At 54.9% G+C, this 24,613-nt stretch overlaps 1 protein-coding gene across 1 annotated transcript in view; it reads right to left on the reverse strand.

Annotated features, from left to right (window-relative positions):
• RET (ret proto-oncogene) overlaps nt 1-24,613 on the reverse strand; it is a 53,882-nt gene that overhangs the window by 25,382 nt on the left and 3,887 nt on the right. The window contains exons 2-3 of the mRNA XM_014841474.3: nt 2,870-3,133; nt 761-1,048 (exon numbers count right to left, since the gene is read on the reverse strand). Of these exons, the coding sequence (XP_014696960.1) occupies nt 761-1,048; nt 2,870-3,133 (552 nt within the window). The remainder of the gene's footprint in view (nt 1-760; nt 1,049-2,869; nt 3,134-24,613) is intronic.

The raw sequence follows: 24,613 nt of genomic DNA on the forward strand, positions 1-24,613 counted from the left end.
GAAATCCTTCTGGGTCTTCCTTCAAAACATGCCCAGGAGCTGCCTGCTTCTCACTGCCCCGTGGCTTCCACCCTCGGCCCAGTCCTTATCCTCTTGCTCAGGGATTTCTCACATAGTGTCCTGTTTCCCTCCTCCCACCCTAAACTGCCCCACCCCAAATCATTCCTAACACAGTAGCCAGACTAATCCTTAAAGGAAAATCAGGAACTGTCAATACTTCCCCGCCCCAAAAGCCTTCCATGACTCCCTAGTCCCTCAGTGGGAACTTGCCTCCTCCTCAGAAGCTTCTCTGCCCTCGTTGGCCTCCACCCTCCCCTGTCGCTCACTCCATTTTGGCTACGGGGTCCCCATTTGGTGCTCTCGAAGGAGCTAGCCCTGCTTGCCTGGTGCCCTCCCACCTTTGCTCCTGTGCCCCCTTCCCCAGCCACTCGAATGAAGACAGTGGTCTCCACCGCTCCACGCCCTCTCAGCTTTACTTCAGAGGCCACCCGATTTCCTTAGCACGTGCATGGTCTCCATCTCCCACAGGAATGGAAGCTCCAGGCAGGCAGGATTTTGGCCTGATTTGTTCACCGTCACATCTTTGGCCCCTAGAACAGAACCTGGTCCATGAAAGTCACACAAGAGATATTTCTGGAACGTTAAATGAATGGATGGTGTGGTGGTGAAGAGTAAACAGATGGCTCATGTCAAGGGTTTGCAGCGCCATGCCTGGGACGCAGCAGGCACCAAGGAATGGCCCAGTGAGGCCGGCACTCACCTCCCAGGAGCCTGTAGGCCACGCTGACGTTGGGGCAGAGGAACTGCACGGGCAGCAGGCGGAACTGGTGGAAGGTGCCAGGAGGCCTGTTCTCCCGAACGCGGAAGGAGAGGCCTGTCTCGGGGAAGCAGAGCTCCCGGGGTTTGAGGGAGCCACAAGCTGGGAAGGAGGTGTTGATGAAGGAGAAGTACACACGGGCACAGCCTGGCCACTGGCACTCGCCCTCACGCAGGGACGTGGGCGACAGGAAGACCTGGAGGTAGACGGTGAGCAGGGGGAAGCCCCCATCTGCAGAGAGAGAAGAAGTCAGGCCGGTGGGGCATCAGTCACCCCTGCCGGGTGCTGCGGAACGGGACAGAGCGGGCAGGAGTTCCAGGGCTGCTGTAAAGCTCAGTCCTCACCATGGTCCACAGGGCTCCACTGGGCTCTCTGCCCAGGCCTGCCACCTTCCGCTTGCCCCCAAGCACCCCGGACCCAGGGTCTGTCTTTGCCTCAGGGCCCTGTGGCTCTGCTCCCTCTGCCTGGAGGTGCCTTACAGGCCGACCCCTCTTGTCATTCAGGTCTCAGCTCAAATACCCTCCTCAGCGCCCTGAGCACTGGGTCTAACGCTCCCCCAGGATGCCCCCAGTCACATCACTGCGCCTCTCAGAGGGGTGCCCGGAGCCCCGGCTCTAACACCAGGTCAAGAGCTTCCCCAGGGCTGGCTCCTACCTTGTGTGATGACCAGCAGCCCACCCTCCTCTCACCCTCCCCAGGCGCTTTCATCCTGACGCGTGTGCAGAGACATACCCCATGGCCAGACTTCCCCAGCACCTAGAGGGGGACTTCCAGGAAATTCCATCATGGAGGCACCACAGCGGACTCTCCCTCCAACAGAGTCTGGACCCCGGCGGGGGTTGGGGAGGCTCTTCCTGCGCTCTCTCTCTATCTCAGCCCTACGTTGTGGCTGCTCCTCACACCTGCCCTTCCCGTATTCATTAGAGTTCTTGCTTTTCACTAGCCTGTCCTTCGTTGCTTCAATCCCTGCTGTAGTTACTAATTCTCTACTCAAACTTTCTCTGCTCAGGTTACTGTGTGGTTTCTCCCCTGCCTGGATCCGACAAGTGCATGAGGCCACTCTCCAATCACAAACAGAACAGGTGTCCTGTGAAACACAGACCCTCAGCAATTCCACTCTGGCCTCCCCGCCAAGGACTTTAGTGCTTCAAGTTCCTCACGGGGGCTCGAGATGAAGATTGTGGCAACTGTGTGTGTGGAACCAAGACCCATCTCAGATGCTACGTCCTCCAGGAACCCTCTGGGGTGACCTGGTGGGTGGCCCACCATGTGACCCTGGCTTTACTTGGCAGATGGGTGCAGTCATTTTGCCCCTTCTGGGCAGTGCTGACAACTCTTCATTCACAGGCATGCACAAGGGGGCTCAGGGCTGGTTTGAGGGTCCAGTGAGGCCATGTCTCCGGAGGAGGTGCTCAGAGGTGGGGCAGACTACTTAGGTGTGTGATCACCATTTCATGCCACAAGGCAGAACTCTGCTCCATGCCCCACCTTGTCCCCCAGGACCAGGGTCACACATGGCCTTCGCTCTGGCTCTGACCCCTGCTCTAAGAAGCTGGCTAGGTCTTCCTTCTGCTCCCCTTTCCTCCTTGGCACCAGGTCCAAGTCCCCACAGGCACCAAGGGCAGCTTGTTGCTGATGGGAAGACAGGCTTTCTATGGAAAGTGCTGCTTCTCCAGCAAGTTCCAGATCATTTGCTAAATCAAAACCTTGGGATTTTTCCAGCCCCTCTTAACCCCTCTCACAACCCTAAATAAGTCGCTGTTAACCCAACTGGAAAAGGGATCTGGGTCTAGCATGGAAAAAGTACCCAAATCCTTCACACGGGTTCTCCAAAATCCCAACAGCCTCAGAAGGCCCAGGGTTATCAGTGGCCCCCACACTCATCCTGGCTCCCTCGCCAAGCTGGACACAGAGGCAGGCCAGCCTCATCCCACTGCTTCCACTCTCACACAGCAGGAGTCCTGGGGAAACCACCCTCTGAGCCTCGGTGTGACATGGGCTGTTGGGGGATGAGACAAGGGTAGGTGGGTGGGATCTGGGCTGCTTCCTTACTGCGGACGCTGAGCTTCTCCCAGGAGCTGTGGTCCAGGCTCTGGTTAAGGTAAAGAAGACCCGTGTCCTCCTGGATGCGGATCCAGTCATTCTCGTGCAGCCGCGTACGGTAGGCACCATAGAGGTGTTGTCCCAGGCGGAAGGTGGGCACCTCCTCAGGGACATCACGCAGGGCGTGGACATAGAGCAGGGGTGTGCCGGCCGGCTGGTCCACATACAGCTTCTCCCAGTAAGCATCCCTTGAGAAGTAGAGTCCCAGAGGGGCTGCAGGAAGCAGGGAAGCGCGTGAGGGAGGGAGGGGTGGTGACAGAGCCCAAGGATGCTCCCAGGCAGACACTCCCCAGCGGCTTTATTTCACACTTTGACAAAAGTGTTTTGCAGACGTCCCCCCCCCCCCAAAAATCACTAATTTAAAACTGTGACCTTAGTAGGATCTTCTCATCTGTAGTCCTAAGAACATCAACACACAATTATTTGTATAGCTAAATGCTAGCTGAAAATACACTGCTTTAAAATGGAAACATAAAAAGGAGGAAGCGAAGGCATTATACAACCATTGCACAACCAATCTCAATTACCTGTTTGACAAGCACATGAGCACACAGAGCCAGGAGTTCCCCCAGGCTTCTGAACACAGCACCTGGAGCCAGAGTTTTCAAGCTTATAAGATGCTGGCAGACAAGGCAAGCAAGCAATACTTGCCCAAAATGAATAAGGGACTTTAATAAATCTTCATCTGAAGTTAAGCACACTCCTACCATCTGATCCAGAAATTCCACTCCATTTATCCAAGAGAAACGGAAATATATGTCCATCAAATGACTATTCACAAATGGCAGTGTTGTTCATAGCCAAGAACTGGAAACAGCCCAGATGCCCTTCAGGACAGGAATGGACAAGCAAACTGTGGTCTCTCACACTGCGGAATCTTATGCAGCAATGAAAAGGGATGAACCATCCATACCCACAACAACCTGGACAGATCTCATTGACGTCATGCTAAATGGAAGAAGCCAGGCACAAAAGAATACACGTGGCATGATTCTAGACTGATTTTAGGTGACAGAAACCAGACCGGCTACCTGTTGGGGGTCAGGGGAGGCACAGACTGGGAAGGGCAGGAGGGAATGTTCTGGGGAATGTAAAGATTCCATATCCTGATAGGGGTGTGGGTCACATGGGCACATCCATTTGTCAATGATGTGCAGCCAAGATTTGTGCATTTCAGTCTATGTAAATTTTGCCTAAAGAACTGGGCACTGAGGAGCCATGGGTAGAGCTGTAAATGCCAGGAGGAAGGCCGATGCGGACCATGGCTGTGCTAGGCGAGCCCACGCAGGAGCTCATCCTACGACTCTGATGACTTCGTGTATGTTCAGCATTTTTCATAATAAAAAACTTTTAAAAATAGTAAGAATTTCTTAGAAGATGGATAAATAGGCAAAAAATGCTTAAAAACCATCAAAAATTTGCAAATATACTCTATAATGCACAAAAAAAAATACCCACACACAAAGCAAACACTAGAAATACTGCATTTGTGTGTAATCAATTTCTCTTTTCAATCACCTACATCCCACTTTCCTCACGGCCATGAGGGTGAGCAGCAGGTCGTCTGCAGACAGCCCTGGGGCCACCTGGGTCCTCAAGGACACACTCAGGTGTGGGAAACAATCAAGTGCCGACTGCAGTCAGATGAAGAGAACAGGTAAGACTTTCAGGATCCCAAAGTGGTAAAACAGTAAGAGAACTGGAAGGCTGCTTGCACTGAGGAATGTTTCCCAAGGATGACCTCAAAGGCAGCCAACCTCAAAGGCAGCCAGGCTGGGAACAACAACTTGGAGGGAAGTGTGCCTTTGGTCCTGTCTGCCCCCGTGTGGATGCTGCCCTGCCAGATTGGCCTGGCCACCAAGGAGGGAGGGGAAGGAAGAGAGAGAGAGAGAGAAAAGAGAGGGAGGGAAGGAGGGAGGGAGGGAAGAGAAAGAAAGGGAAGGAGGCAGGGAGACAGAGAGAGGAGGAGAGAGAGAGAGAGAGCAAGAGGAGGGAGCAGAGATGCTCTGGTTAAGCCAAAGACCTGGCCCAAAAGGGACACTAACAACACTCCTCATCATCGAGGCTCTTGAGACAAGACAGGAGCACTCCCTGTGGGTGTCTCCCTACCCACAGAGAGGGGAGGGACAGCTGCAGAGGGGTCCCTGATGGAGTTTGGCAGCCACTTCCTACCAGGAATGTGCCAGAGCCCCTACTTGGGAGAGTAACTTTGGGCCTGCCCTCCTTAGCAGGGCCACCCAGCTTCCCTCACAGAAATCAGAGGGGTGCCCAGCCCATGGCATCGCCCCACTGCACCCAGCATGGCACCCAAGCACAGCAGAGTCTGGGAAGGCAGACTCAGAAGGGGGATCAGAGCCAGGCACAGCACTGCTGCCCCATAACACGGGCCTCAGTCACAAGCAACAGTCAAGTTTCCTTTTCCTCCAACATTCCATGAAGGTTCTGAGTCAGAGGGTCCAGGGGAGCTCTGGTGGGGGGCTGGGAAAGGGGCCAGGAAGCTGATGCTCACTGTCCCATGGACAGGAAGACTTAGTCTCCCTTCCCTCCACCATGACCCACCCCCATGACCTTCTCAGAGGGGCTGGCCCACTGCAGTCTTGGCTGCCTCTCACAGGTCGGGTCGGGGGTGAGCACAGCCCCACTAGATGGCTCTGGGAGGCTCTTGCCTCTAAGAGAGCACAAGGCCAAACCCCCAGGGACACGCACTTATCCTCTATCCTGCCCACAGTTCCAGATGAGGAGTTGTTGGGATCATCGCTTTGCAGATACAGACACTGAGGCAGAAAGAATAAAAAGTCATTATGTTTGCTCAAGGGTACACACACAGACAAGAGAACTGCAACTCGTAAAGCTGCCTTTCCAGAGGCACATCCTTCACAAGCCCACTCAGCTCATGTCACAGCGGGCGAGCCCGCAGCAGCGTGCCCTTCACCCTCAGCTGACTTGGCCTGGGCCCCCGCTGAGGTGGCCCTGCCTGCCGGGAGAGGCTCTGCCCCACCACCAAGACCTGAGGGATCAGGAACACCAGCTAGCAGTGGAAGGCATCCCTGAAGTGTCTCGAAGTTTACCTTTCTGGTCACAAAGAGACTGTAACTCCTAGAGGCCTCAAAGGATGGTGGCTGGGGGCAGCCCAGGCTTGGTACATCACACCCGTTGGGAGAGGGTTTAGCCAGTACCAGCACTGCCGACCTCCTCCCCACCCTGGCAGAAGGTCGTGCACTAACCACCAGTGACCTGAGGTGCTCCCAGTGGGCCCAACTCCCAGAGCTGCAGGGAACTCTGCTGGGGGCGGGCAGGGTGGGTATGGGCCACAAGACAGCACCCAGACCAGGGAAGCCTGTGGTTCCAGAGCCTGCCAGGTCCCCAGCTCTCCTCAGTGTGCCTGACCCCTTCACAGTGAGGCGTGGTCTGTGCTCTTGCCCTCAGAGCACCAGCCAGTGGATGCTGTGTGACGACCAAGTTTTTGTCATGAGAGGCAACCCAATTTCTGCTGGCTGGTTCTCTCAGGACACACATCCTGGCCCTGGGCAGCTGTATAAGAACTGGCTGCCCTTGGGGCCACCAGCCAGGAGGGCCTTGTGGAGGCAGCTGTGGTGACACTTAGGGGCTTCAGAAGAGCAGATGGGTGTTGTCAGGGGGGAGATGCTCCACCCAGAGAGCCCCACCTGCCAGTAGATAGGAACAGAACCAGAACAAGGCTCCTCATCTCGGGGGGCCTCCTTGAGTGCACACTTTTAGTGGTCCAGGCACTGGGAGGTGGGATGGGCCCGAGCTCCTGAGAGCCCCCACCTCCACGATAGTCCAGTCCCTGCGACACAGAACACATGTGCAGGGGAGAATGGGCCCTGCCAGCGCTCATCTCACGGAGCCCAGCCCTACAGGATCCACGTGGGGCCCAGTCTGCTGCTGCCAAAACGGATTTGTGGCTCCGGCAATGATTATGAGCAGAAACAGATTTAAACGCACTTAAAATGCCTCCCAGGTGGTCCCTGCAGTAGGGCATGGCCGCCTTAATGCTCCTCCTTGTCACAAACACTTTTAGATAGAAAAACACATGGTCCAAGGCTGGGAACTGAGGAGGTGGGTGAAGGACCGGCCTTGGGAGGCAGAAGCCTGGGCAGTCCCAAAGGGCCCTACACTTGGTTTAATGTTATCACTGTCTTGAAATTCTTCATAATTCTAGATCAAGGGGCCCCCATTTTTATTCTATACTGGGCCCCACAAATGATGTAGCCCATCCCAGTGGGTGAAAGAGGAGAGGCCAGGATGGGCCGTGGGTGTCCAGTTTTATAGGCCTGTGCAGCCTCTACAGCGGGCTGGCCTCCACTGGGCCTCAGTTTCTCCAACTGTGAACCAAAGGAGGGCATGCTAGGAAGAGGAGGAGCAGTCAGTGCAGGTGCAGACAGGCTTCACCTTTGCACAGGTATGTACCGTACGAAGCTCTCACTTCAGATTTACAACTGCTGTGTGCTTCACTACCCCATTTCACAGTTAAGAACACTGAGGCTGGGAGGGGAGAAGCCTTAACGATGTCAAACAGCTGGAGGTTCTATGTCTTGGGGTCTGGTACAATGGCTAACAAAGTGGCAGCGGAAGTCAGGTTAAGGGCAGACACTGAGCCCACCAGGAGGCCCACTGCCCCTCACTGTTGGCACCTTTCTTCTGGGGGGCTCAGACCTGCCTCTGATGAGAGCTGCCCCTGGCACTTTGGCTAGGTCAGCACAGCAGGACTTGTAAAGACTTTCCCACCCCCGCCTTCCACCTCTGAATGCCACAGGGTGACAGAATACTTCCCCCACACCTAGTGTAACGTTTCTGCCTGGACAGGCTTGGCCAGAGTCATGCCCAGTGGCTCCTCGTGGTTCTGGGTCCTCAGGATGCCCTGGTGCCCTGGTACCACGCCGAGGGGTGAGGAGCCGGCCTTTCCTCACACAGGACGGGCTAGTCCTGCATGGCTCATGGCACACCTGCCAAAGGCCCAAGTCACTGCTAACATTCAGAGAGACCCCAGGAACCCTCATGCCCCGTGGTGTGTGCGTGTGAGCGCACACACACACAGGCATGCAGGAGATGGAAACAGACACTGAGGCCACCAGCCCAAGACCCCATCTGCTCCACTCTGCCCAATCCCAGCAGGGAAAAGAGGATGAACGTTCAACAGGGGTGAAGTGCTGTCCCGCTCCCAGCAAAGCCTCCTCCAACAGCTCCTTTACAGGTAAACCCACCGTGGTGGCTGCGCCTTCGCCGCTGGACACGATGGTTTCATCCTGGGCAAGCAGCTGCTCGGCCAGGATTTTGCTTCTCCCTTTACCTTCTCATAGCCTGGCAAGGCAGTTTCCCATGCTCCATCCTTGGGTGGGATGTTTAATTTATTCACATTTAGATGCAGATGGAAGCAGGCCTGAGTGCATTGCTGCCTCTCATCATTCAACCCTTCACAAGAGCACATGTGGGCACACGCTCACACACGTGCTCTTACACACACTCTGTCACATGTGCACCTGTTCTCGTGCCCACACAGGACACTTTGAGTACCCTCCTACAAGTGAGCAGGAAGCAGAGCTTTGTCGGGGGAGGACGCTGCAGGTAGACAAGGGCTTTGCTTCTTCTCTGGTTAACACCTTGCTTTCTCTAGCTCCTGCTGCCTGGGCAGGAGTGTGGGGACATTTTGTGTGCTCTGCCCTGGCCACATGCCTAAAACACGCAGCCCATATCAGAGCCCAGTGATCACTTTCCAGAAGCCTCCCAGACACAGACCCCTCTGTATGCCCATCCACAGCCTGGGTTCCCCTGTGCCCTGGAGGGTCACCTCCTGGTGGCCTCTGGACTGTGGGCCAGCCCTAGCCCAGACAACCCAGCTGACTTCTCCATGCACAGTGGGCTGCAACCCAGCTCCTCCAGTGGGCTCTGACCCCAGCCTGGGGAGGGGGCTCCCTCCCTCAGCCCTCAGAGCTCTCATCACAGCTTAGTAACTCTTATGTTAACTTCTCCTGCTGTGTGGGACCTGTCTCCTGATTGCACTCAGACTGATACATATACCTCTCTCTCACACACACATACACGATTACACACTCATACACATATTCTCTCACACTGTTACATACTCACTGTCAGTCCCGTCCCCCCCTACCCGACCCCTGTTCTCCTGCTCACTTACTGCAGATGCTCTGAGCCTGGTCCTGGCCCTGGTCCTCAGCTCACCTGAGTTCCTTCAACCTCCTTGCTGCCCTCGGTGGTGGATGTGAGCCATCTGACCACGCCAGTCCAGATGGGGCAGGTACTGCCTGGGTGGGTTCCTTGGTCTCTCACCTCACCACTGGGTCTGTCCTCACAGTGACTCACTGTGGTCACTCTGCCACGGAAATGCAGAGCCCCAAACAACTAAAAATGTCCTAGGCCTGCAACATGAGACCTGGAATTTGGGGCTTGTAAGAAAGAAAACAAGTTGTAAAGTGGTATGATCCAAGAACAGCGTGGGGTTAGCAGGAGCACCCACGTCTATGTGCAGGGCAGGCCCTTCCTGCAGAATCAACTCACCGGGCAGCCCCGGCTCCCACCCTTGACAAGTGCCAGACCATGCAGATGACAGTTTTATTATGGCCCAGCAGAATCTCCTTAACAGACGATTTCCTAATGCCATCATCTTCACTGGGAATGGAAAACAGACCCCACGACTCCTCCGGAGGGTGGCCCCCTCCCCTTGCAGGCCAGCTGTCCCTGTGGGGGGTCCCTCCAGCCCCAATCTGGGGCTCAGGCCTCAGCACTTGGCACCATCACCCTCTCAGGATGTGGCCTGTCCACCCCATGGAGCCTCCTCCCATATCCATTCACGTTTTCTCTTTATTCTAGTTGAATATTTGATAGATAGAAGGAAGACATTTTGCAGAACATTTATGTTGAAAGTAAACACTACAGCAACCACCCATGAACCCTTGGCCAACCTAACAGGACACAGCCACGCTGGCACCCTCCCGTGTCCCCACCTTCCACTCTACCTCCCTCACAGCAAACGTGAACCTGGGTCTTGCGTTTCTTTTCTTTTTTTCTTTAAATGCTTTTATCTCATTCTTGGAAGGTACTTTTGCTGGGTAGAGAATTCTGCAGGAGAGTTATTTCCTCTCAGTCCTTCAAAGACACAATTCTGCTGTCTTTTTGCTTCTGTTACTGGAGCCGAGAACTCTGTTCATTCTAATTGTCATGCCTTGGATTTCCCTTCTCTATGGCTGCTTTTAGGACCTCCTGGCTGGTGCTCTCCAGTTTCATGTCGATTAGCCAGCTTGCTCACCTCCTGTGCTGGTTTCCTCCCCATCAGCCTATCCTCTAGGTAGGAGGAGCTCCCTGTCCTCACTCCATATTCCCCCCTACCAAATGGCAGCCAGCCCCATGGATTTAATTACCACCTCTGTGTTGCTGACCACAACATTCACCAGTCCTGACCTCGTCCTGAATGCCAGATGCCTATCTCCACCGCCTTGCTCCATCCATCCCATCTCAGTTTAACTTAGAGGACAGCCCAGCCTCCCCACCCCGGCCTGCTCCTCCCATTCTTCCCACCCCAGTCAAGGCCACCCACCTCACTGCTCAGGCCATACACTGCAGACTTACCCTGAGCCCTCCTGTCTTCTACCCCTCACACCAACCCACAGACTGCCCTCTGCTGCCCCCAGCCCTAGCTGCCATGCTCCCTTACCTCCCTCACCTGGAGGACACCATGCTGCTGAACCAATCTCCCTGGGCCCATTCTCGACCCCATAGGCCACCTGCCTCAGAGCAGCCAAGGTCAGTCACATCATGTCACCCTCTGCCTGAAGCCCTCCATTAATTGTCCACTGCTTGCAGAATAAAACACTGTTCCTCACCAGGGGTCAGGCCCCATCTGCCCCCCCAACTCACCTCCTCCCCACTCTTCTGGGCACCACTTTCCAGCAACCATCGGCCAACTCCCTATATATGAGCTGAAAGAAGGAACTAATGAGTGAGCCAATGAATGAATCAATGAAGGAACAAACTAATAAATAAACGGTTTCCTGAAAAGGGGTGTGAAATGGCTGGGCACATTGGGAAAATGGTCAGAATCTGGGATAGGAGATGAGCAGCAGGACAGGATAGGGGTGGGGTGAGGAGGGGGGTGAGATCAGACTCAGCTAAGATATTCTGGCTGATCTGCCGGGCGTGGAGACCACGGGTGGATGGTCAGGAGCAGGATGACAAGACTTGTGTGGGGCACGCAGTGCCCTCTAGTGCACTGGCCTTGGTGAGGCTGGCGGCTGGTGCTGAGCACACAGCTGTCAGGCTGAGAACAAAACCACTGACCCCAGCTCAGGAAGTGATTACTGGTGGCTGAGAAACACCGCCCATTGGTACATGTTAGCCAACATGTGTGCTCGCACACACACACGCATGCACACACGCGTGCATGCACAGGCAGGGCCACCCTGCAGTATGCTTCACACACCCTGCAATTGGTATGCTGCCCCAGCTGGAAGCTGCTTCTGCAAGGGATTATAATGTAATTTTGCTTTTAGGAAAAGAGCACAGATCAGAGGAGGCCCTATTGTAAACAACAAATTTGGGGAGGTGTAAAAGGGGATCGGAGTTCCAAGTTTTTTATTAACTGTGGTAAAATATACATTACATTGGGGCTGGCCCCGTGGCCGAGTGGTTAAGTTCACGCGCTCCGCTGCAGGCGGCCCAGTGTTTCGTTAGTTCGAATCCTGGGCGCGGACATGGCACTGCTCATCAGACCACGCTGAGGCAGCGTCCCACATGCCACAAGTAGAAGAACCCACAACGAAGAATACACAACTATGTACCAGGGGGCTTTGGGGAGAAAAAGGAAAAAATAAAAATCTTTAAAAAAAAAAAAATCTTTCTTAAAAAAAAAATATACATTACATTGACCATCTTATTTAAGTGTACAGTTGAGCAGCATCAAATATATTCATATTGTTTTGCAACGATCACCATCATTCATCTCCAAAATTCTCTTCACCTTGCAAAACTGAACTATTCACCACTCCCCATTGCTTCCTCCAGCCCCTGGGAACCACCATTCTGCTTTCTGTCTCTATGATTCTGACCACTCTAGGGACCTCATATGAGGAGTGATACAGTATTTGTTTTTTTTGTCACTGGCTTAATTTCACTTACCATAATGTCCTCAAGAGTCAGCCATGTTGTAGCATGTGTCACAATTTCCTTCCTTATTAAGGCTGAATAATAGTCCATTGTGTGGATATACCACCTTTTATTTATCCATTCATACCTCAATAGACACTTGGGTTGCTTCCACCTTCTGGGTATTGTGAACAGTGCTGCTATCAATGTGGGTGTACAAATATCTCTTTGAGACTGATTTCAATTCTTTTGAACATATACCCAGAAGTGAAATTGCTGGATCATATGGGAGCTCTATTTTTAACTTTTTGAGGAACTTCCACACTGTTTTCCATTGTGGCTGCCCCATTTTACATTCCACCAACAGTGCACCAGGGTTCCAATTTCTCTACATCCTTGTCAACACTTGTGATTTTCTGGGTTTTTTTTGATAGTAGCCATCCTAATGGGTATGAAGTGATATCTCATTGTGGTTTTGATTTTCATTTCCCTAATCATGAGTGACGCTGAACATCTTTTCATGTGCTTATTGGCTAGTTGTGTATCTTCTTTGAAGAAATGTCTGTTCAAGTCCTTTGCCCACTTTTGAACTGGGTTTTTTGTTGTTGCTGCTGAATTGTAGGAATTCTTTATATATTCTGGATATTAGCCATTTATCAGATATGTGATTTGAAAATATTTTCTCCCATTTCATAGGTTTCCTTTTCACTGTTGATTGTGTCCAATAATGCACAGAAGTTTTTAATTTCGATATAGTCCAGTTTATCTATTTTTCCTTTTGCTACTTATGCTTTTGTTTTCATTTTTTATTTGTTAAAAATGTGCCCACAGCTCTATCTTTAGCCAGAACAGGGCCAAACAGAACCACACGTTCTTGGCCTCATCTGGCCTCCCACCAGTGCTGTCCTGGCTGCCTGCCATGGGCCATGTAAATACCTGGGTACTGATGGTTTCTGCTATGGTTCCAGCCTCGACTGCCAGTTACTCACAGGACCACAGTGCCCAGGCACAGGAGAGACCTGAATGGCTGGGGAGCTCGCCATTGCATGGGTGACAGCACACAGGTGCCAGGGTCTCAGGGGGCCTCTGTTCCCCACAGGCACCAACACTGCAGATTCTGGCTCTGGGCCTTGTGCTCACTCACCCAGCCTTGCCCAGGGCTCCTGGGTGCATGGGCCTCCCAGGTTGTCTCTCTCAGGTGAGCCCCTGCTCAGCTCAGCCTTTACCCCCAGGCCCTATCCCCAACCTCACTGACCTTTGCTCTCTTAACTCTCAGAGCACTAATCTGACACTAACAGAAGCAGAGGCTGATGCTCTGACGCCAGGCCCTGTTCTCACCACGGCAACCCGTCCACCTCATTGCGCCTGCACCATCACATTCTCCTGGGGGCTACTCCCATTAACCTAATTTTGTGGATGAGGAAGCTGAGATGAGAGGGCTCAGGGACCTGGCCAGCCCTGCTGAGGAGGCAGGAGAGGTAGGGCAGGCTTCTGCTCCGGTGCAAGCCCTGGTTGGAGGGGTTGCTTCCTCAGCCACGCTGCCCGTGAGCACAGAGGAAGGCCCAGCAGGCCGACCACTGTGACTCTGAATAGCTGGGGCTGAGCAGGCGCTCGACACCTCCCCATGTGGGAGGTACGTCCACACAACTGTTACAACCCTGGCACATGGCAGGAGCACCTCAGCCCAGGGCCTCCCAGCCTCACCTCTCAACAACACCCTCCTAGGACCCTGGGGAGCATCCTACAGAAAGAAGGGGTGCCCATTCCCCTGCTGCTCACCTGCCTCTGGAAAAGCGACAGTGAATGCGTCCTCAGTGCTCTGGCAGACCCCAAGCCAGGCAGGAAAGACAAACAGACACACAGGCTGACTGCCTCCTGGCCACTCCCGGTCCTAGGCTCACAGGTCAGCTGGTCCCTTCCCTGCAAGTAATCCCAGCTTTTAGATCTTGTGGTTGGTGACACTGAGATGCCCCCCGCCCCAGCAGGAATATCAGGAAAGCAGACTGGGGGGGGGGGGCATGTGCACCCTCCCTGGTGTCATCCCTGACCAAGGGATGCAGTGGCAGTGCAGGCTGAGCCTGGTCAGCACCAGGTCAGCAGGGTGGACCTGTGTTGTCACACACTTTCCTGCTGAGCAGATGTGGGCTGCCCTATCTGAAAGGACCCCAATCCTGGGTGGAGAAGTGTCCCTGGAGGAGGCTGGGGTCAGAGGTCGGGGGCTGAGGATGGTGGAGGAGGAGACAAACCCTGAGGGGAACGAGTATCCCAGGCCTCCGGATGCCCTGCAAGGGCACGGGGACACTTTCCCAATGCATCCTCCCCTTGGAGCAGGTGGCTCCAAGACGGCTGGGGCTGGGGGCTGGGCACGGCACTGTGGGCACTAAGGACGGCCTGAGGGAGGCCAGCTCCAGGAGTCCTGTGGGGACTTGGGTCTCAGGAGCCATGCCCACCTGTGTGTGTGGCGTGCACAGGGAGAGTGTGGTATGTGGGGGAAGTGAGTGTGGGTCTGTGGGGCCGGGGGCACATCTGTTACGTGTGGTGCGGTGTGTGGGGTGGTGCCTTGTTGGTTCAGTACAGCCCTGCTGTGTTTATCGGCTGCTCAGGCAGAGTTTAAAAATAATCCTATCCCTCGGGGACTCGGGCAAAACTAAACTGCCCCTTCTGAAAAAATACCTGAACTGAGCGACAGAAGGAGGGCTGGGGTGAGCTGGGAGGGCCCAGGCCTGGATCCTACAGACGGGCAATCAGAGGCCAGAGGGGGAAGGGATGGTCCTAGAGGCCAGCTACAGTGTCCTGGCAGGACACAGGGATGAGAGGAGGGTGGTCTGAGGGGCTCTGGCAGGGTGGGGCGGGCTTGGCCTTGAAGGCAGAGGAGAGGGAAAGCAGCAACACTGGCTGGTGACAGGAAGTCCAGCTCTGCAAGGCCAAGAGGTCATGAACTTGGAAAACCTGGTAGAAGAGAGGTGGACTTGATCTTCTGTGGACTTGATCTGGGGGCAATGGAGAACACAGTGTTTGGGTAGTGGGGTGGAGGGCACCAGTCTGGGTAAGTGACATAAGTTCTGTGCCTCAGTTTTCTCCTTTGTATCCAAGGATATTAAGACGTCCCACCTCACAGGGTCAGTGGGAGGCTAAAATGACTCAGTGCACATAATGCACTCAGAACAGTGTGCACCCAGTAAAGCTCAGTGAAGGTGGCTACACCACCACAACCATCACTACCATCACCACTACCATAATCACTATCTTCAGGACAACTGTCATCACCATCGTTCCCCAATCCCCGTCACCACCCCTGTCACCACCCCCATCACCAGCACCACCTATACCATCACCACCACAACCATCATCACCACCATCATCACTTTCACCCCACCACCCCCTTCACCACCACCTCCACCACCACCACTTTCACTATCACCATCATCACCACCATCACCACCATCACTGCCATTACCACTGTCACTTTGCCAGCCATCCTGAGGCTTGCAAACGAAAGCAGTTTTGCCAGGTTTGGCCCACACAAGCCACGGGAGGAAAGCTGTGCTGTAAAGGCCTACAGGGCCAGCATTGGGCCTGTCTTGCTCACTGTTGTATCCCTAGAACCTTGCCTGACGTCTGGCACAGAGCAGGTGTGAAGGGAAGGCCTGGGGCAGGCTCTAGGAATTTGATGCTCCACAGGTGCCTCAGTGTCAGAACCAGCTGCCTCTGCTCATGGGTCCCCGGCTCAGCTCAGCTGTGCTTACTCATAAGCCAATCCCTCCTTTGGGGAAATCTGACAGCTTGTCCCGGTCCTGATGCCCTAAATTTAAGCCTCTGTCTGCAAACCCTTCAAGAAAACTCTGACCTCTGCAAGTGTGCCCAACAGAAGGACAGCTTAGTGCATACACTGTGCACTCAACAAATGCCAGGGCCAGCTACTTCAATGAGGACACTATCACCATCACAGCAGGGCAGACTCAGTTCTAGTCTTAAATTCCTCCTTCCCCAAATGCTGCCAGCAGCCCTTAGTGGGCAGCCTGTGCCACTGTGGCCACAAGACCGAGTAGCTTTTCTGATCTGGGCTGGGCATACAGCAAGGACAAGCTGGATGGGCCTAGCACACTGGAAGGAGCGAGTGGCCATCCTGGCACACACTGGGTGCCTGGGCTTCCCAGGATGAGCTCTGGGGCTCTCCATGCTCCCGAAGGTTCTGTCTGGGACAGAGCCCAGGGCTCCTGCCCACCCGTCTGGTCGGGGGCTTCACACACAGCACAGCTCTCAAGGCCCTTCCCATCGTCATCCCTCCAGCCCGAACCCACTGTGTGGCCCTTTGTGGGGGAGGGCACAGGACCCAATGTGGGGTACAGTGTCTCCCCAGACACCCGTCTTCTTGGGCCCTGGCCAGGCAGGGTGGCTGGTGGCCAGGAAGAGCAACTGGATGGGGGAGAGACCTGGGGGTCAGCCCTCACCCAGAGGTACCACTGACACACACACACACGCACAAACAGGCACACTCCTCTACCTTCCTTTGTGAAAAGCTCTTCTATACACACCTCGCCTGAGCTCTCTCTGAAGGCCAGAGACATCACTCTCCCCATTCAATGCTGGGAAAGTGAAGCCCAGAATTCACCTCTCGCACTCACTGTGGAACTGCAACCAGAGCCCTGACACCCCTGTGTCATCCACGTGGCCCTCTGCTGAGGGTGAGGAAGGGGTGGGGGCACGGCTGAGGTTTGGGGGAGTGAGGTCAGCAAGTGACATCTGCAGCCCAGAAGCATGGGAGCCAGCAGCCCACACTCATCCTCTGCCCACAGGCCCCAGCCTCCTGCTCCAGGGGGCCTGGGTCCCAGGCTGCATCCAACATGCACCCGCGGCCACCACCCACACTTCCACACCCACCCCGACCAGCTGCAGTGGCCTTGCTGAGATGACGGACACTCCTGCCCAAATGTGATTTCCCAGCTGCTGCCCAGTTAATCACCAGCCTCGCTGGCAGTTCCTTCCGGCTTCTATGCAAAGGAAACTGCCAATTAGGTTACAATTAATTTCTTACCCGGGGCAAGGCTTGGCTGGAAAAAGACTGGCCACCCAAGTGGCCTGCTGATGACCGTGTACGGGTCACCAGGCCCCCTTGGCTCCAGGGTTCTTGTGTCCCTCAGCCCAGTTGACTGCAGTTGCGGGTGTGCCGGCTCCGGCCTGGGGGTGACGGGCCAGGAGATCATCGGTTTTGACCCTGGTGCCTCTGCCTGGGCAACTGTCCCTCACGTACCCAGCAGAGCACCATGACTCAGACTTAAACACATCTGTCACCCACCCATCTTGAGCTCCTGGAACAGAGATGGTCCTGATCCTTTCTGACCCCCCAGCACCCTGCTGGCCCACGTTCAACATTAACTGGGCGCCTTCTACTGTGCATTCTTCATGAGGGGCTCTGTTCTAAGTGCTTCACACACATCACCCATTTAATCAACACAACTGCCAGAGGGAGGGGTAATTATGATTCCTGCCTTACAGGGGGGCAAACCGAGGCAGAGAGAGGCTAAGTACTTTGCCCAAGGCCACACAGACAGTGAGCCAGAATGAGGGTCACTCTTGGCCAGTGTGTGTGGCCACTGGGTTCCTCTGCTCAGCAACGGCTGTGCACACATGTCGAGAAGCCAGGGCACTGTGACCCAGGACCCCTAGCCACCTACCCATCTGCTTGCAGACCAGGCCGAAAATGCTGCCATAAATAACCATCCATGGCCTCCCTGAGCTTCCTCTAAAAGGTAGGTGCCCCTAAAAGTTTCCTTGCATAAATTCGCTCTTTAACATTTCAGAGAAATGGAGTGAAGGCCAGGGAGGCATAACCGAGTGGGAGTTTGCTGAGGCAGCTCCCGCCTAACGGGGACAGACGAAGTAATGGCTGCCCTGGGTGGAGGGAGCGACTGCCAGGTGCCCACCCATGCTTGGGGCCTGACACACCCATCCTCTCTGGACACAGAAGTGAGCCTTGAGGGGTCCTTCCCTTCCCCCTGTTGGGTCCTAGTACCACCAAACACTTGAGGAGGTGGGTCCGGCAAAGTCTGGACAGAGCAGCACTTTTGCACATAGATGGTGACCCATGACTTGTACCTCCTGGGAGGGGGTCAGGGCAGTGCCAGAAGAGCGGCACCCACATGGGACCACCCACATGGGGTGACCAGGACAAAGGTGTCTCCACAAGCCCACGGCAGCCTGTCAGTCAGAGCTGGGCCTTGCTGGGCCCTGAAGCAGCCTGAGGGGGTCTGGAGGGCCAGCCTGTGGTCTGGCTGCACCTCCTTGTCAAGTATGAAAGGAAGAGAGGGGGCCAAGTCGGCCCTATTAAAGGGAGCCCCTTTGTCTCAGGTGCTCAAGGACTCCAGTTGAGCCGGTCTGCCCTCCTGTCCCCAGTGTGCACTCCCTCTTGCGTGGGGCACGCTCAGGATGTCACAGTGCTCCTGTTGGGAGCCCCCTGTGGCCTCTCCCTGCAGCCTCGGGCCTGCTGTCCTCTCCTCTCCCCACTCCCACTGCCAGTGTGGGAGGTGCAGCCAGGGTGGACTGTGGGCAGGCCACTACGGTCTCCGGGCAGAAGCCGGGCTCTTCCCAGGGCTGTGGGGGCTCCAAAGAAGGCCTGAGGCTCCGCCCTGCTGGGAAGGTGGAGGGAGGAGAGCTGGGGAAGCCTCCGAGAGAGAAGGTTCTCGCAGAGCATGGATGTGGGGCCAGACAAGTCAGCAAGTCCTGAAGGCCCACCGCAGCCCAGACAGAGGGTGTGGGGACACGTGCCACCTGCATCTGGATGCTGTTATCAAGCCCCCTGGAAGCACTGGACCTTAGAGACCTCAACTTCAAGAGTAAAAACAAACCCAACTCCAGGGCTAGAGTGGACCTGTGGAGAAGGGGTCATGGCAACCAAGTCTTCAGTTGATGCCTCCGCAACATGTGACAACTCATGACTCCCACTGGGCCTCAGTTTCCCCATCTGTAAAATGAGAGAGTTGCACCTGATGCTGAGGCTTCTTTCAGATTAAGTTCTGATTCCCTTATGAGTCAGTGTGACATCTGTGCAAGAGCATTCACGGAATGACCTTCCTGACGAGGGGCCAAGGGGCAGGACAGTGGGCATGATGGGAATTGGGGTGAGTTTTGGCCTGGGTGGCCCCTGGGGCATAAGGAACATTGGGCCAGAAGAGGATTAGGACCACAGATGTCCTCCTTGGCCACTGATGATAAGGTAAGAAGACAGGCGCCTAGATCCAAAGGAGAGATTTCAGCACAACACGAGGAAGCAGAAAGACAAGGGCAGAGTCGGGCCCAAGTCCAGGCCCCTCCACAGCCTCGCTGTGAGACGGGTTCAGCACTCGGCCTCTCTCTTCTGTTCCCAGCTGTGAATATGGACAGGGACTCCTCCCTGGAAGCTCTGCTGGGACAGCCCAGGCACAGAGCACCTGCTGACGGAAGCTGGTTCTCCTTTCTCCGGCCCCCAACTCTGGAATCAGATCTACCTGGGCCCACAGAGCCTTCCCACTACCCCTCAGTCAAGGCCTTCCCGCCCCATGTAGGCCCAGGCACCTGTGCAGCTTCTGGGTGCAGGGAGGGGTGGGCCCTGCCTCTGCACATACCACTGTCCCAGGAAAACGGCTTCACGGGACTGGCAGCATGACATCACACAGCTGCAATTATGGTAATCAACTTACACTGGATCTGCCTGGTTATTTTTAGAGTCTGGATTGAGGTTTAGCAAGACAGGGCAGCCCTGGGTTCCCCTGCTGCTGAGTCCTGCCTTGTCAGGTGGGCTAGGTGGGCGTCTGGATCCTGGCACCCCTCCCTCCTCTAGCCTTCATAGGGTGCCCTGGACAACAGCGTCTCACACACACTGCTCTGGGACATTGAAGCTCAACGTGGCTTTAGGGTCCAAGTCTTTGAGAATGTCCGCAGGGTCCCAGTGAGGTCATGGTGACTCAGCCTCCACAGGAAGACATCGGATGAACCCATGGTCTCCTCAAAAGGGATCTGGGGCTTAGACACTGACAGACATGCTGCTGGATGAAACCACTTCTCAGTAATACTTGGAGGAGATTTAATAAAGCGAAGTAAACCCAACAAAGAAAGACACCCAAATTAAACATGGGCAAAGGACCTGAATAGACACTTCTCGAAAGAAGATACTAATGGCCAACAAGCATACGAAAAGATGTTCAACATCACTAATCACTAGGAAAATGCAAATCAAAACCACAATGAGATATCACTTTGTTCCCACTAGGATGGCTATAATTTTTGTAAAGACCCAGAAAATAACAAAGGTTGGTGAGGATGTGGTAAAATTGTAAACCTCACACACTGTGATGGGAATATAAAATGGTTCAGCTGCTATGGAAAACAATTTGCCAATTCCTCAAAAAATAAAACATAGAATTACCATATGGCCCAGTAATTCCACTCCTAGCAATATACCTAAGAGAACTGAAAACAACGACTCCCACAGGTATTTGCACATGAATGTTCATGGCAACATTATTCACAAAAGCTGAAAGGTGGAAACAACCCAAATGTCTATCAACAGATGAATGGACAAATAAACATGGTCTATATGCACAACGGAATATTACTCATCCTTAAAAAGAAACGAAGTACTGACATATGCTACAATGTAATGCACCTGGAAAACATTATGCTACGTAAAAGACGCCATACACAAGGTCCAAACTGGACAAATTCATAGAGACAGGATGCAGAGTGGTGGTTACCAGGCGGTTACCAGGCGCTGGGATAGGGGAGGAGGCAGCACTGCCTGATGGATATGGGGTTTCCTTTTGTGAACATGAAGATGTTTTGGAACCACACAGAGGTGACACCTATGCAACACTGTGAATGTACTACATGCCACTTAATTGTTCACATTGAAATGGTTGATTTCGTATTACATAAATTTCACCGCAATAAAAAAAAGTAAATTGTAATTATTTACCATGCCATCCTGCTGCACCCCCAGCTGCTAGCTCTGACACAGGGCCCTGCTGTGCCGCCCTGTAGGGGCAGGGCTGGAAAAGCCCGTGAGCAGGGGTGCAAGTCTGGAGAGGAGACTCCCAGAAGCGCGTGCAGGTGCCCCAGTGTGCACCCCCTCACTTGCCTCACTCTCCTCTGCACCCCAGGCCTCCTTTGCAGAAAGAGGGCCCGGTGACGGGATTCCAGCCCAAGGAAATGGGCATAGAGCCCTGGGCCCCTCCAGGCCTGGCTGCTCAGAGCTCCATGCACACAGCCAGGCATGGAGTGGCTGACAGGAAGCGCCATGAGCAGGAGACAAATGGACTGCCTTGGGTCACTGAGATGGTGGGGGTTTCTGTAACCAAGTACAGTCTCGCTTCCCCTTATAGATACAGGTGGGTGGGAGGCTGGGAAGCAAAGAAGATTCGAGTGGGTCCTCAATAAAGATTTTTCAAGGCTCTATGGAGTCATGTCTGTAGTCCTGCTGGACAAGTGGCCTGCAATGACCACCTACAGGCTACCCACTGACAAGGCTCAACCCCTCCTGATGGCAAAGCATGCCCCCACAGCGCTATGTGCATGTTGACGCTGCTTCCACAGCTGAGGAGAGGAAGGCGGCTGTGCAGGGACCTGGCCAGAGCTGCGCATGCCTGAGTGGTGGCTGGGATGGAGCCCTGCTCCCCAACTCCACCCTTTCTCCTCCCTAGAAAGGAGAGAACAGAAAGCAGTGGACACCTCACAGGCAATGATGGGTGAGGAGAAAGCCCATGCCCAACCAGGACCAGCCCCCTGGCTCCTCTCTTTCACTGTTTCTCTAAGTCTTGGCCTCTTTCACTGGCAAGACAAGTTGGAGGAAGAAACTCCATGAACTCTCTCCCTTCACTGAGATGCCCACCGTCACTCTGTGCACCCCCAGCTCACCCTCCACACTCACCCACTCTGAGTCCTGGCATATGGAGCACATCCTCCCAGCATTTTCTAGGCCATTCATTCAATTTTAGGAAATTACATTGTTTTCTTTCTCCCTTTCTGGAAGAGTGAGAATCACTAGAATTTTCTGGCAATCATACAGGCACATGGGGGGCACTGGAACCACTGTGATGACCCTGATCTTGCCAGGGGTTTTGTGACTTATTTTAGCAGCAGAACCCTTTCTCCAATCAGAGTGCAGGTCAGGGCTGGTGCTCTGGTGTGGGGCTGGAAGCCTCACCTCCCCTGCCTTCCCCTCCCATGCCATACTGACCCCTCAGGCACTTCTCTGGAGCCCAGGGCCCTGCAGAACCCAGACATCAGCACCCATGTCTCAGAGGAGCGGAGGCTCAAAACTGTGATGAGGTGCAGCTGCCGGCACCTGAATCTGGGAGGGCGGCTGGGTCCCCCAGGACCTAGGCCGGCAGAGGCACAGGCACCTCCCCTGAGCTGGTCCCAGAACTGGACCCTGCCCTGAAGAGCCCCAGCTCTGCCCCCACTGGGCATCGCTGATGTCACAGAGAGGCTGCACCTGCCGGCCCACCAGGTGGGCACACACCTGTCCAGGTGCACAGGTGACCTTTCTGTATAGTGCCCTGGCTGCTATACTTTGTGGAACCACCCACAAGGCTAAAGCAAACAGCGGTGTTTGCTCGGGGCTGGCCACCTGCTCTCCTTGAGGGCCCACGTGGTGCCTGAACTGCTGCCCTCAGGTCCTATTGGCGTCATCTGCCCCACAACCACTTTCCAGGGGGCATCAGCTCCAATGGGGGAGAAGCTAAGGGAACAGTGCCAGCCTGCTGCCACCTCTTGCCCCACCCTTGCCTTGTCCAGGGTCTCTGAGGATAGCTCAGGGATCCACTGGCTTCATAGGCTCCAGCCTCGGGGGCAGAGAGGGTCCCAGAGGCTCCTGCAATTACCTAGCTGTGAGACCAGAGCTCAATGGAAGCCCAGGCCTCATCTGGCCCTAGAGCTCAGGGAAGGCAGACGTTGGGAGGACCAGGGAGGGAGGGAGGACAGGAGGAGGGTCCAGTCCACCGGGGCTCCCAAGTGTCCTGGAGCCTTGGTCCCTGGAGGGCCCCATCCTCTAAGGTCCTCAGAGATGAGGTGGAGCCCTGCCTCAGGAGTCAAAGCCTCCCCTAAGTCCCCAAATACCACCAGCCCTGGGCTGCTACTCTGGGTGGGGGGAAGGGAAACCCAGGTGGGCTCTGGGAAAACTGACCCTTCTCACCCCTTCAAGGCTCCCCAGAAGCACTGTCCCCAGGCGCCCAGATGGACACTCTGGGTCTGACCTCTCTGAGTTATACTGACTGCCCAGCCTTCTAGGGGCCGAAGCACCCCAAGCCCATAGAGCATGGAAGAGGGCCCTTGTACACCCAGGGGAGGCAAATGAGAGGGTGGGAGAGAAGGGGAGAGAGACGGCCAGGGAGACAGAAGAGCCCCCACTGCCATCATCCCCCTTCAGCCTACACCCACAGACAAGAGGGCCATTTCCCTGCCTGGCGGCCCACTGCCCTCTCCCACCCTACCCTCAGCCTGCCTCCTGCCATGCACCTGTACCTGAAGTTACACATACACATTTGACATAAGTGATGGCTTAGCGCTTCCTTTACTGTCTGTCCCTCCCTGTAGAGTGACAGCTCTGAGGTCAAAGGGCCCTCTGTTGTCTCCCCAAGCGCATCCGTAGCCCTGGAGAATCTCCCCAGGCCGCAGGTGGTCCCTCCAGGAGTGTTTGTGGGCTGAAAACTATTATGGTTACTGTTACTATTAAGTCACTCACTCAGAAAAACAATTGTAGAAATAAGGAGGGAGAGGAGGACTACGACATGAGGGGCCTGAGCTGAGTGGCCGCCAAGGTTAGGAGCCTGAGCACAACCCCCACACCAGGAAGTGTCCTTCCCCCGACACCCACGGGAAGGGGGAGGGGGTTCCACGGTGGAAATGTAGCTACTTCCACAGGATGGAAGGAAGAGCTTCTGTGGGGGGAGCACTTCTCCAACTTTGCCTTTTTTCCTGGGTGCCCAGTTTCTGGATCCCTGGGGAGGCAAGCCCTGTCCCGGGTAAGGAGACATAGTCGCACCCATGCCGCCTGAAGCCTCACTCCCACCCCCCCCAGCACAGTAGCTTCTGTCAGGTGCTGGGTCCCCAGGTAGAGGCTGGGTGCAAGGGCCACTCCAGAGCACACATGCCCCTCTCCTGGGGCCAGCTATGACAGGGCCATGCCTGGTGGTGTCCCCACACCCACAGGGCACCCAGATGTCAGCTAAAGCAGCAGTCTCACCCAGAGGAGCTCCTGTTTTAGGTGTCAGAGCACAGCGCCACACTTCACTCTCATACCTAGGCCAGGCTGTCCCCAGGGTCCCTGGAGCCCCAAGCAGGGGAGTCACCGATGGGTCAGTGGGCTCAGGGCCACCTCTCCCTCCCTGGACCCCTCCTCAGCCCCACTCCTGGTCCCCACCACTGCTGGCCCAAAGAAGTGGCTTGTTGAAAGCCAGAGAACCAGGGGTGGGGAGTCACCAAGTCCTCTCCACAGGCTACAGGAGCCACAGTTTCCTCACCTGTGAAACGAGAAAACAAGGCTAACCCCCCCCACCCCCCCCAGGGGTTCAGAAGGATACAGTGAGCTAGCAGATAAGCAGT

Source organism: Equus asinus, chromosome 2, assembly GCF_041296235.1.
Source record: "Equus asinus isolate D_3611 breed Donkey chromosome 2, EquAss-T2T_v2, whole genome shotgun sequence".
NCBI classification, from domain to species: Eukaryota; Metazoa; Chordata; class Mammalia; order Perissodactyla; family Equidae; genus Equus; species Equus asinus.